Source organism: Anneissia japonica, unplaced genomic scaffold (assembly GCF_011630105.1).
Source record: "Anneissia japonica isolate Jap-2015-1 unplaced genomic scaffold, ASM1163010v1 scaffold275_len1219475_cov178, whole genome shotgun sequence".
Classification (NCBI taxonomy): domain Eukaryota; kingdom Metazoa; phylum Echinodermata; class Crinoidea; order Comatulida; family Comatulidae; genus Anneissia; species Anneissia japonica.
Genome location: NW_022752912.1, coordinates 280,247 through 293,972, shown reverse-complemented (window position 1 = coordinate 293,972; position 13,726 = coordinate 280,247). Strand labels below are relative to the sequence as shown.

Genomic DNA, 13,726 nt, shown 5'->3' with positions numbered 1-13,726 from the left:
CGACGACGACGTCATTACATAGCGGCGAGGTAGGGGCGACGGCGACAACAGTGACGACAGACGTTAGGTAAAACGTCATTTTGTACACTTTATCATTTAGTAAAACATTTAATTTTACCGTGGATTACTACGTGATATTTTGTATTAAACAATTATTAATTTCTAAAGATTGTTGAACAAGACTATAAATAAATACAAAATATCAGGCAGATAGTGAATTAAATTAAAAACAGCAGACCTACTAAATCATTAAAAAGGAACAAGCAACGTTACCAAGGTTACATACAATGAGAACATCGAAGTTGGACGTTTAACAATATTCAAGTGTAAGCCGATTTCGAACTAACTATTCAATTAGAAATGATAACATGCTTTGTCATGAGAGAGAAAAAAACTATTCAAATCAACTAGGATCTAATTTACAGTTTAATGTGATATCGATGACACTAATTGCTTTGATGCTCTAACTCATGTTATTAAAATATTAGAAATTAATTTTTCTACGCAATTAGTAATAAACACACTTTAAACAATTTCAAATTGTGGGCCTAACGCTTATTAATATAGGCCTACATACTAAAAACTGTTGCCTTTGCAACGTAATTAATTCAACCGGAATAAAAGTTTGGCGTCATTTGAGAAAATCCTTCATATGTCAATCTCTACGGTGCTTTTGTTTATAACTGTTTTATATAGGGTGATTCATAATAATTAATTTATTACCTGGTTTTTATTCAGATAACTAATTATGTTTGATTTTCTTCTACTTAAATATATACTGCAATCCAAAAATATGACTTTCTCATTTAAAACGTCTCGGATAAAAACTAAAATTTTCATTCGTTTACGAAAATATTTAAAATCAAACGCCCGTTAATTGAAGAAGATTTTTTTTTCTAATATTCACAGGAAATAAATTGGAATATACAAATTAAGCAATTCATATTTTAAAATTTAAAATTTTATTATTTTATTAAACGTAAAGATGACTCAACTGTACTCAGAAAAACGTGTCGACATTTCTAAACATTCCTGCTGCGCTTAACATGTGTACGAGCATGTCCCAAATAAGCAGATGGTAGATCTACCTGAGATACCACATTTTTAAAAGTTTAAGCCGAGATACTTAATAAAATCCAGAACAATTCATTATATATACACATATTTTATCAGGATGAAAAATAATCTGGTAAAAATATTCATATGTTGCATTGTGATCCCAAGAAATAAACTAACATTAAAAATTATAAGAGTGAAATGGTGAATTCAAAATTAGAGAATTAAGTTCAGTTGGGAAAAAAAAAGAGAGATTGTTATGCTTGCCAATGTCGTACTGGTAATTTTCGGTCAGTGTGCTGGTCCAACACGTTGAACCATCTATATTGTTCTCTTTAATTCGTAACTGTAACAAAATGCGAAACGGTTGAACATCGGGCAGTGCGTTTGGTATTTTGATCCTATTAGTGTGTGTGATGATATCTAATGTTTGTTTCTATAGTACCTGCACTGGAACGTCGCAAGTGTTGTCAAAGGAAGTGGTGAAACGAGCTGCCAAGTTTGTTGATGATGTCACCAAATCCCCTTTGGGCGACTGTCGTCTAGTGGGTGACTGTGTCTGACTGATCGCGTTTCTTGATCCGGATGAAACCTTGCAAATGATGAATTTAAAGGTTTCTTTGAATTCTTTTCTCATTTCTTTACTTCTTCCTGCATAAACTAACGGATTCATCATCGAGTTAGCAAAAATGAGAAACTTTGAAGACCACTTGTAAATCAAAAGCCATGTGGGGCTATTAACGTATGCCATAACAATGGGTCTGAGAGAAATTGGTGCAATACACAGGGTGTAAGAAAGAAGTACTATGGCCGTGGTTTTTGTCACTTTCATTTCTCGTCTTCTAATATTCTTTCCCTGGTGTGTTGCATTCTCCTTTCCTTTCTTTGACGCAATGAAGTAAACATACGCATATACCATAAACATCATAGGAAATGTTAAGCAGAAAAATTGGAACGTAATGTAATCGCTAACAGTTCGGCCGTACGTTGCAACATGTGCTGCCATCCCGCAGTCGTATTCCAACGCCATGTATTCAAACGTCACATTAGATAGTGGCACAAATAGGCTTGCAACGGCAGCTACAACAACTGGACTTCCTCCGTAAAAAACACCACAAGCGTCAACAATAATAATAATTCTAATTGCTCTTTCAGGTGACATCCACACATGGTGTCGAAGTGGGTATTTAATCGCGAGAAACCGGTCAAATGTCATCACACTCAGATTCAGCACTGAGACAGGGATAATTATAATGGGGGCTATACTGTACCATATTTCTTCACAGTGTCCCTCGTATAGGGGAGCCATCAGAACAGGAAGTCCAATAAGGCCGGTTAAGAAATCGAAAAGTGCTAAAGATGACACAAATATATTATTCGGAGTTTTTACTAGCGAACGTTTACGAAACACAGTGAGCATAACAATGAAGTTTCCAATTATCGTCATCAGCATTAGAGGAAACCAGATAAAAATAAATAACGTTAGAGAAAGACTTCTTGCCATAATGTATATATAGGCCTATAAAAAAAATGGTGAATATATACAACCTATCTAATCCCTGGTAGAAGTCATTCGCAACAGATTCAATGCAGTATGAGTCTATAATTCGACTGACTGAAGTATGTATTATTCAGTGTTTATTTCCACAGCCAATAGACTTGCTTGATTTTGCTATGTTTAGTGTTGCTACCAGCACGCAACACCATGTGACCGAAATTCGGCATGCATCGGTGTTTCTGGTTGCAGCCTTATGAATTAAAACATTATTATGGTGTGGCCTAACTACTGCATTGTAGACGTATAATATATCGTTAAGTCGGTTTTACACTAGGCGAACTTATTAGCGCGAATGGACTGCTGCATTCACTGTCTTTTGCTGTGGATATACCGAGACAACGCCATACAAGGTATTCTTATGAAACGTATTAGCTGCGCAATTCTACAAATAATCACTTTCTCCGTTGTTGTGGGTTGGATCTTGAGGAAATGCGTTCGTCACACTTTCCGGTACGTGCGCATGCGTTTTTTTTGGCTAAAGCAAATTGGGGTACCAAATTTTATTTACGGGTACAGTGGTTTTAACGTGGTGGTTCTAGGTTTTCCCCGCACTATTTTGTGTCTTACTGCATATTCGTATTTTAGAGATTTTTTAAATCTTTTGTGTTATTTTTTAAATGCGTTGTATTTTTTGTCAACTTACGTCCATTTGGTTCTATTATCAAGGGGACTTATATAAAACATGGACTTTTTGTCTGAAATAAAAGATTGATCATGAAATGAATTGAATTGATTTGAATACACCGCCGGGCCTAATAATAATACCGGTATGTTATACTCCATTGACTTCCTCAAAGATATATAAAAGAAGCTGCAACTTCTTTTGAATATGGCTCACGTGTCGTGTCAGGAGTTTCTAGATTTGAGCATATCACCTACGGTACTCTTCGTCGCCTGCACTGGTTACCTGTTACCTCTTTTAAATTGTTGTTTTTCACATATAAATCATTAAATAATAAATCACCCTCATACATATCCAACCTGATTAAACTTTGCTCCACCATTTGTTCTAGAGCTCTCAGATCTACATCTAGTTCATCGTACATTGTTCGTCCCTCCATGTCGGAAAGAGCATTCTCCGTTGCTGCTCCCACGGTGTGGAATAACTTGCCTATTTTTTCGGAGCATCCTGTGGGGATTTCAAAGAATCATATTAAGACTCATCTTTTTATGTGTATGCGCTTTACAAATCCCACTTATTATTATTATTATTATTATTATTATTATTATTATTATTATTATTATTATTATTATTATTATTATTATTATTATTATTGTTGTTGTTGTTGTTGTTGTTGTTGTTATTATTATTAATAATAATAAAAAAATAATAATAATAATAACATTATTATTATTATTATTATTACTACTACTACTACTACCACTACCACTACCACTACCACTACCACCACCACCACCACCACCACCACTACCACCACTACCACTACTACTACCACTACTATCACCACCACCACTACTACTACTACTACTACTATTATTACTATTATTATTATTATTATTATTATTATTATTATTATTATTATTATTATTATTATTAATTGTTAATATTATACAAGTAATAGTCCAGTCAATCTGTGACAAAATTGAACGCAAAAAAACTAATTGCAACTTAACAGAAATAATAAAACCTCGCATACAACAAGCCCAAATGGGCTTAATATCTCGAAAATGAAAATATTATTTTATTGTAGCATGGTTAAAATTAAGTTTTGGTCAACAGGATGTCAAGCATTTCATTTTGTAGAAGTCGCTTAATGGAAAAAGTATATCTTTTTAGCAGGGCTGCCTAGATTAATGCTAATCCCATCCAAGGGTCGCAAAAAAGAGTGTTTTACGGTATAATAAAATATAGGGCCTATATTTAACATCCACGGCGTTCCATAAATGCAACCGAGGTGGTTTGCTCTGATCGGGGGTTCACACGCAACACAACCGAATGGGCAGAAACTGTAAATAAAGGAAGTCTGCTTGCGGACTGAACAAAATGAATGTGTAATGTAAACTTTTCTAATATATGAAGCAACTATCAGGAGAATATTTAATTGTTGTAAGTACTGTCATTTTTGTAAAAATATCACCTTTATTTAATGATGATATACGCCTTGTTCAGCCTCGCCACAGGCTAGGCTGGTTTTGCTTTGTTTTGAAGATTGACCCTGCGCCTATGTGAGCGTGTGTAGAGACTTTAGTGTCTGTTGCTCTACTAGAATATGAATAGGCCTAGGCTAGGCCTGTATAGTGCCAGCAGTTGATGACGCTTCTAATTCTGTCTAGGCATAGGGGCTAGGCTAGTCTCACCAGAGTCCTGTATTTTTTTTTTTTTTTTTTTTTATAGATTTATTTAATAATATTAATTATTATGCTGTGTCTAGGGATAAGTATAAGCTCCAGTATTTTATTTATTAATAGACTACAAAACGCTTTTTTTTACTGTATTTTTATTCATATTTCGTCAGTTTCCTTTATCCACAAAATAGAATTTCGTCAAATAAAATTTAGAATGATACACGTGCACAAATTTCGTCCTTTATCGACAAAATAAAACATTTTTTTAAATAATTTTATTTTTATGTTTGTTGTCTGTTCATGTTATCTTTTCATACAAGATCGGATGTAAAATAACGCATTAGCGAGGGTGATGAATGTGTGTTATTTACAAGAGTTGGAAAAAGAAATCTAGAGTAAATTTGTCAATCATTAGTCAATAAAAATTCTTTAGGAATATCTCTCTATTCTCATGCCCTTAAATGTACATACACTTTATATCATTAAAGCCAATCAATTAATTTACTCAATCAAATATTTAATTTATTGGTGATTTAAAATTCAGGTCTTTATATTTACATTACTGAATAGTAAACAAGTGCACATGTATAATCGATAACAAGCAATGATGTTTACCTTTAACAATTATTATCGTCAAAATGTTTAAAAATCTTGCAAATATGTTGCTTTTGTTAACCATGGTGTAAGTGGCAGCGCAAAGTTTGCCATGTTTAATTCGTAACGATTTTTTAACAAATTATATAATTTTATCACTGAAATTTTAACACACTATTAATATTAATTGTTGCGACATGTTCTGTGTGTATAGGCCTATCTGTAACAATGTAAGCTTGAGTGTTTCTGAATTTGAGGTTAAGAATTGAATAGATATAATAGTGCTCATTCAACCACTGTATATCAGCGTGACAAACAATAGCGCGCATTCAACTTCCATTCGGCAAAGCACTCAAAGGGCGCTCCATACATTTTGGTGTTCAAGAGGGTGCGGCCGAAGGTGTTGGCGGCCGAAGTTGGCCTAAAGCTTTTAGTTTACTTCCTTTGCTCAAGGAACAGTAAATGGCAGTACGTGACCATCACACAATGAAGTAGAAATACGGTACCGTATACCTAGACACAGCGATATTATTAATTATACACATGACAATTGTAGTCCCGCCCCCCCCCTCCCCCCCCCCCATGGACCCAGGCCTATACTTGGATGGGCCGGGAATTTTAAACGTTGAAATAGCCATGGTTTTGGGTGTGTATAGGCATAGGCCAAGTGTGCTGTCAAACCGGGTCTGGTCCTACCTAGTCTACACTAGGTCTAGGCATTCAGTCAACAACTACTGGGTTTTGGTAATTAAAAAATCGCCTACCGGTACTTTAGGCCTACTACCATCATGGTTTCATTTATTAAAGATCACGGTATAAATTACATAATAAAATTTGAACCTCCAACCACACAACACCGAGGACCGAGGTGGCGGGGCGTGTGAGTGTGTTGCGTGAAAATTTGTGAACCGTGAATTTGACCTAGTTTGCGTCAAAAATACGCCAGTACATGAGCCAAGGCAAGGAAATCTGCTTCTACTACATGTATCGGTATTCATTTTCTTATAGGCTTAATTTCTGTTTTGATATTGAATAATTAAATTCTATCAATCAGTTAAATCAATCAATCAATTATTTTCTTTTTCTATGATCAATCTGTCGATACACTCCTTTTTTTTTGCACTTTTCCAAACATCCATGGAAATCTGCTTAATAGTGATACGCATGTGTAGTGCTTCCATCAAGCAAGCTCATTTCCTTGGCCTAGCTCCTGCCTAGCTCTCACATGCTTCTCCGATTCAGACCTAATCTAGACTTTCAAGGAGGTCTTATCATCTAATCCTTTATTAGCGAGGAATTACCGGGATTGCGGCCGTAAGTGGCGGGGACTTAGCAAGCGATGTACTGTACGTTAAAACGATGCCCTGCATTGCCGGGACTTTCACATGCATGTAACCGTTTTGGAAATTACATCCCCGGCTAAGTCCACTCTAGGCCCGGGTAAGGATGAGGCCGGGACTACAATTGAGAAGGGTATTAAGTAGTAATTATATAGCCTACGATTTAGGGCCTAGAAGCTTAGGTCTAGCATAGGCCTCTATGACTACAACGTGATATATTTTCTCTTTTATTTCAGCTTGTGTTGTTCACCATGAAAGTTAATTTCAAATTTTAGAGCCAAGTGTAAATGAGCAGAACTACCAAGATGAGTGACACAAACTCGCTTCGTACAACGGCGCCGACCGGTGAAGTTCACCACACCAACATTCTATCACAAGACATCGGTAACTTGTTCTCCAATGAGGATTACAGCGATATTTCTCTTGTCGTCGAACAGAGAATTTTTCCAGCACACAGAGTCATCCTTGCAGCCAGATGTGAATATTTCAGGTAAAAAATGGTGATTTACAACAAATAGTAAATAAGATAATAATTAAACAGTCTAAGATAGAACCTTAACATCCATACCCTACCCCAGGATGCATTATTGTCATTAGAATAAGGATATTTACCAGCTTTTTTGCTTGTAATGTCTTTTGATTGTTTTAGTAGATATTGTAATTATAAATGTAATTAATTTTAATTGAATCAAATTAAATTGAAAACAAAATTATTTAATAATATAAATATACCAAAAGATAAATATAATAAAAAGAATTATAAAAAATAACAAGATAATTATGCTATGTAAACTATTACAGATGAAATAACTAGAATTAAAATATAAATGATAAACTGATAAGATAAGTAATTGAAGATTAAACAACAGATTAATAAAGAAAAAATGAGGAAATGAAATAAAGTTAAAATAAAATAATAAAAGAAATAGATCACTTGCCAAATATTCTAAGTTTCATTGATTTAGAAATAATAAATTCAGATTGAACAAATGATTACATTCAACAAGGTTGGCACCAAAACCACCAAACCTCCATCCTCATATTTGCTACAATTTAAAACAAAATGTTGGTTTTTATTTTGGCATTAACAACTTATATTCAGTATCCTGAATTCAGTATATTTTCATTGTAAGGCAAGACATATTTCATTCCTTTTTTTTAACAAAAAGGAGGGCGGAAAAAAATATAATTTGTTTTCCTATTTAGCAAACAGGTTTGCCAAAAACATTCAGATAGAGGAGAAAATAAAAATAAAATGTTATTGTTGAATGTAGACAGTGCAGTATTATGGGATGATTAAATGCTTTAAATTTATATAATTAGGAAGAAATATACATATCTTATTTTTGGAGATTTCTAATGCAGCGGCGAGCGTAATAAAAATAAAGATAAACTTTTATTTTTTTTTTCTCAGTTTCCATTTTTCTTGTTGTGGTGGCGAGTGCACTAATAGGCCAGCCAAAAATAAAATGTTATTTTGATTCAAAATCATCAATATTGGCAGGCTGTGGGTTTGCAAAACAAGGTATAAGAAAAAATTGCCTAAACATAGAAATAGCATTAGCATTGCAATTGTTGACTATGAATAAAAACATAGTAAAAAAAAAACCATGTTAGTTGGTTTACATGATATTTTATTTCAATTATTCAGAGCTCTGCTGTACGGTGGCATGAGAGAGTCTGACCCTGAAGTGGCAGACATAGAGCTTAAGGCTACATCATCCCAGGCCTTCGAGGCCCTATTGAAGTACATCTACACAGGCAAAATGAGCCTGATGGAACTTAAAGAAGATGCTCTGTTGGATATCTTAGGCCTAGCTCATCGCTATGGCTTCCGTGAGTTGGAGGACTCCATCTCTGACTACCTCCACGCTATTCTCAGCATCCACAACGTCTGTCTTATCTACAATGTAGCCACGTTGTACCAGCTCTGCGCATTAAAGGAAACAGCATGTACATTTATGGATAGAAACGCAAGTGAAGTCATGACCAGCGAGACGTTCCTAAGTTTATCAAAGGTACGTTTGATTGTCATTAATGACACCAACTATATTAGTTAGTATGGTTAGCAGTTTATTTTTTTTGCATTGAAAATAAAAAAAACAATGATGACATGCTCATATCTAAGGTCATGTGACATAAACAAACATTTAACACATTATACAACAACATACTGGAGGCCTCCTCTTGTTGATGTGGCCTTTGAAAGTGGTCTGAAACCTGAAAGTAAAGTTCTTCGCTTTTATGATGAATAGTATTCCTATGATACAGCCTTTTGATGTTTTGTTCTAATGCTTGGGGGTTTCAAGATTTTACCAGATTCTTTACTGCTGTACATCATGAATATTAATTAGGTAATAACATCTCATTGGTTAACAATAGTTCTTTACATTTACGATGAATATTATCCCTATGATGTAGCCGTTTCATGTTTTGTTCTAATGCTTGAAGGTTTCAAAATTTTACTAGACAGATATCGAATATTCTTCATTGCTATACAGTACCTCATGAATATTAATTAGGTAATAACTTTCATTGGTCAGTTTATTTGAAATTGGGTATTTTACTACTGCCCTGTGCATGCATACTTAAGCGGACGCGGGGAATTAAGTACTACTCAATATCCACTATCGCATGCCTGGCTACATGAACCATATTTAAGCAATGTACTGTGTACACGTACTGTGTTCACATAATCAAAAATCAAGATGTAATGTACAGTGTTATCTAATGAATATTTGTGATGTTGTAAAGCAAATACAACATGGTTTTATTTTGTTAAAGTAGTGAATTCAACTGCCCTCTGTGTTTGACGATTGAGACTACTTCCCTCGGCTTCGCATCTATTCCCACCTCGAGTCAGGGGTCCCAAGTTGGAAGTACATTTCCGGAAGATCTGCAGTGACAGATAGTGGTGGGAGCATTGGGTCAGAGAGGGACTTTCACAGATGGAGGGTCTAGACCACATATTTTCTACCCCATTTTGTAATCTTTAAATATTTATGGGGCCCAGACTGGCTTCCCTCACCTCTTTGAATCTACCACTGATCTAGTTATAATTAGCTTTTTTAGCACATTCAATTTTATTTTCCTGCACATAGTGATACCTATCAGCACTGCTTCATTGAAAATTGAAATAAAGCAGTGAAAATATGCAAACTTATGAATTTGCAGAGATTGGTTTCCGGGAGATTGTTGCTTGCTTGCAGGAGTACGGGAAGCCGTCAAAATTTCCGGGAGGCTCCCGTGAGTAGCAGGAGACTTGTGACCCCTGAAAAGTAGAATTCATTACTTCACCTCAAACCGTGTTGTATTTGTATTCTACTAATAATAATAATAATAATTGTATTCTATGACAGGAAGCGCTAAAAGATGTAATATCACGCGATTCATTTTATGCACGGGAGATCGAAATTTTCAAAGCCGTGATGGAATGGAAGAAGGCCAACACGGACGTAGACGATAAGGACGTGCTTGGGGCTATACGCTTGCCGCTGATGGACATGTCCGATTTGCTGAATGTTGTACGACCAACCGGAATCTTAAGTGCGGACGCAATTCTGGACGCAATCAAAGTTAAAGAGGAGTGTAGCACAATGACGTTAAATCATCGTGGCTCATTGGGTACGTGAAATTAATTACACTATAGCAACCCGCCTTAGTAACAGATATTCACAAGAAACAAATTTATAGCGGTTTTTTACATTTTGATACAATAAATCTTTATTGTTGTCTAAGAAAATATTTGATGTTTAACAATTGATTAATAATTCTAAATGTATTATGCAAGTTATACACAAATATCACAACAGAAATACAATTACAAGGACATTAGGTAGCCCAGGTCATTGCCGCAACAATAATAATAATATCAATAATTTTATAGCATAAGAAATTTGTTTTTGATAATTTTATGGCACAGTGCTAAATATAGGACGAAAATATTTATAACAAAAATAATATGCGCATAATGTAAGATACTGCACGTTGATTTCATATTATCGTTGGATATAAATTAATTATATTAGTCATATAATTTAATTATTGACTTGTGTAAATATGCAGGGATTCAATTATTCTTATCAGTCACATGACTAATATCTAACCAGAAACAGATGTGTTAAAATATTTTGATTTGTCATTACAAATGATGGATCAAATTTGCCATTAACACTAATGGTGTTCATTATAAGATGATTTATCTTTTTCTGTATATAGGGGTTTTGCTGACAACAGCCCCCAAGTGCTAAAATAAATAAATTTTTCAGTTGATTATTAGACAGGGGCGGATTTGGTGGGGGGCCGGCCCGGCCCCGGCCCCCCCCTTTTGGGAGGTAAAAAAAGAAAAAAGAAAGAAAAAAAGAAAGAAAAAGAAAAAAAATGATAGCCCAGAACGCCTCAAATGTTATTTTCGGCCGTCTAGAACACAAAAATTTCGCGGGGGCATGCCCCCGGACCCCCTAGTACATTGTTGTCTCGATCGGCCCAAATTTCGGCCCCCTTTCGGCCCCCCCTTTTGGACATCTCAGGATCCGCCCCTGTTAGAGCATACTTTAGTCTTATCTGCTTGATGTCATTTAAACTTTACTTATTTCCGTCAGACACCTTTAAGTGAATTTACCATAATTCATCAGTAATCTACCAATTACCTCCTTCAAATAACCAATCAAAATTGACCTAGTTCACCCCTAAAGACCTTACCTTTCATTCTCAAGCTTAGGCTAGCATATCGGGAAATCAAAGATCCCTAGACAGTTGGTCTGTCTGGATTCTCTATGACAATAACTTTGCCCCTGACTGGCTGGTCTGTGACAATATATTGGCCCCTTATTCTAGGTGTTGTTTGTAGCTACGTTAGCGCTCTTAAAATCTGGAACCATTGTTTTATATATTTTTTTGGAGATATTAGTATAAATAATAGTAATTAATAGCAATGTCTTTATTTAAGGTGTACATATCCACTTCATAATTAGAATGATCAAAAACAGAAACATCTGTCAAAAAATTGAAGATGGCATGTAAAAAATATCCCTTGAGGTGTGGCCTTGGTACTAAGTTGTTTGTGTATTTGTTTGTGTAATTATTTGTTTGTCTTTATTGATGAATTTATGTAGTAATGAGATGGTTAAATTCTTCAAATGTATAATTAAGAAGAAATATACATATATCTTATTTTTGGAGATTTCTAAAGAGCGATGGGTGTAATAAAAATAAAGAAAAATTTTTTTTCTTTAATTTCCAATTTTTGTGGCGACAGGTGCGCTGTTTGGCCAAAAATAAAATTTTATTTTTGTTTGAAATATGATGATGTCCATATATCGATTAATTTTTAGTTTTTTTAATCTGTATTCGTCAACTCACTCATTCAATTTTTACTTTTAACAGTTCCAGAACAAAACATCGCCAATGCTAAATATGATGCTGAGGTGATAAAAGGTGAGATGAAAGCCCACCTGCTGGATGGAGACCATACAAATTATGACCTAGATAGGGGGTTCACTAGACATCCTATTGATGATGCTAAGGATGTTGAGAAAGATGGAATTATCATCAAGCTAGGGAAGCCATCGCTTATCAACACCATTAAGATGCTACTGTGGGACCGAGATATGAGGTAAACAAACTTGCGTAATGGATTTATAGTCATGATTAAATGAACACAACTTTTTATTTTACTTTTATTCTAGAGAAACATGGGAAATAGTGGGATTAAAGTTTTTAAGCCCCTTTCAAACAGAGCCTCAATACCACAATATTGAGGTAAGCACGCCGGCATGAGTTTCTGTCTGAAAGGGTCGATATGCCAATATGTCGGCTTACTTTAGGCCGCCATGCACCCTAGTGATATTGCCGCAATATTGCGGTAACGGTTACTGGCTTGCTCTGTCTGAAAAGGGTCTAATCGATATTGCGGTAATCAAGCCGGCATGTGCATTTATGCATAAACAGACAAGGTTAAAGTTGAAAACAATTGCCCCAATAAGCATAAGGTTACCGCAATATTGTGGTAAAGAAAGGCGCTCTGTGAAAGGGTATGGACCGGTTATTATTCTGGCATGCTTATCGCAATATTTCCATTTAATTTATTTCAGTTTATTTCTTAAGGCAGGTGTTATAAATCATAGATCACACTATAAGCTTCAATTGGATTATCTTAATATTTTTCTCAAGCCTGGTTTCTTAAAATCGCTACACTATCGCTACAGTGTTTTCAGTGCAATTGTACTGTGCGTAGAACAGTCCCCGATGCAATCAGGAAGGCTCAACGTTTTGACTGAACAATCAGCATCACCGAATGCTTTCGGCGATAGCGTGTAGGGATTGCATGGAAACCAAGCTTTAGTAGATTTGGTCACATCATTTGAATGAAATTTAGATGTATGGAAACCTGATTGATGGACGCTTGTTTCCATAAAGCAAGTGAGCATTGAGTTTCTGAAATTTTGTGGAAATAAAGTAATCAGCATCAGCATAATTACTGGGAAAAAAAATTCTTAGTACTTATATGTGTTGAATTCCGGAAAACCCAAAACCATGCCCACTAAAAAGAACACAATTGGAGTAGGTCTCCAAGGGACTGGCCCAAAATACCAAGTTACACGACCAGAACCAATTGAAACTCTTTCCACATCATACGTTCTTATCTACTGTAATTATTTGTTTATTGTTTGTGGTTTATTTTAGGTCATATTCATACTACATTGAAGTGTCTATGGACCAGAAAGACTGGGTTCAAGTCATCGACCATTCACAGCATCTGTGTCGCTCTTGGCAAACATTACACTTCAAATCTCGTGTCTGCAAGTAAGTACAAATATGAATTCTGAAGAAAAAAAATATTGTGGGCATGTTTTGCACATCAAATATATAC

General features: G+C 35.2%; 2 protein-coding genes across 2 annotated transcripts in view; one reads left to right on the top strand and one right to left on the bottom strand.

Moving 5' to 3' along the window:
- Positions 1-1,122: 1,122 nt before the first annotated feature.
- LOC117122462 (adenosine receptor A2b-like) lies at positions 1,123-3,119 on the bottom strand. The gene has a single exon (XM_033268047.1). It carries the CDS (start codon positions 2,558-2,560, stop codon positions 1,493-1,495), a length of 1,068 nt encoding a protein of 355 aa, XP_033123938.1. The 5' UTR covers positions 2,561-3,119; the 3' UTR covers positions 1,123-1,492.
- A 1,424-nt stretch (positions 3,120-4,543) lies between these two features.
- LOC117122411 (BTB/POZ domain-containing protein 9-like) overlaps positions 4,544-13,726 on the top strand; it is a gene marked incomplete in the record, with an annotated part of 21,147 nt that continues 11,964 nt past the window's right edge. The window contains 6 exon segments of the mRNA XM_033267966.1: positions 4,544-4,682; positions 7,092-7,345; positions 8,507-8,873; positions 10,215-10,479; positions 12,241-12,469; positions 13,540-13,659. Of these exon segments, the coding sequence (XP_033123857.1) occupies positions 7,143-7,345; positions 8,507-8,873; positions 10,215-10,479; positions 12,241-12,469; positions 13,540-13,659 (1,184 nt within the window).

Bases quoted from the DNA above. Each gene is read 5' to 3' on its own strand.
- LOC117122462 (XM_033268047.1), bottom strand. From the start codon at position 2,560: ATGGCAAGAAGTCTTTCTCTAACGTTATTTATTTTTATCTGGTTTCCT.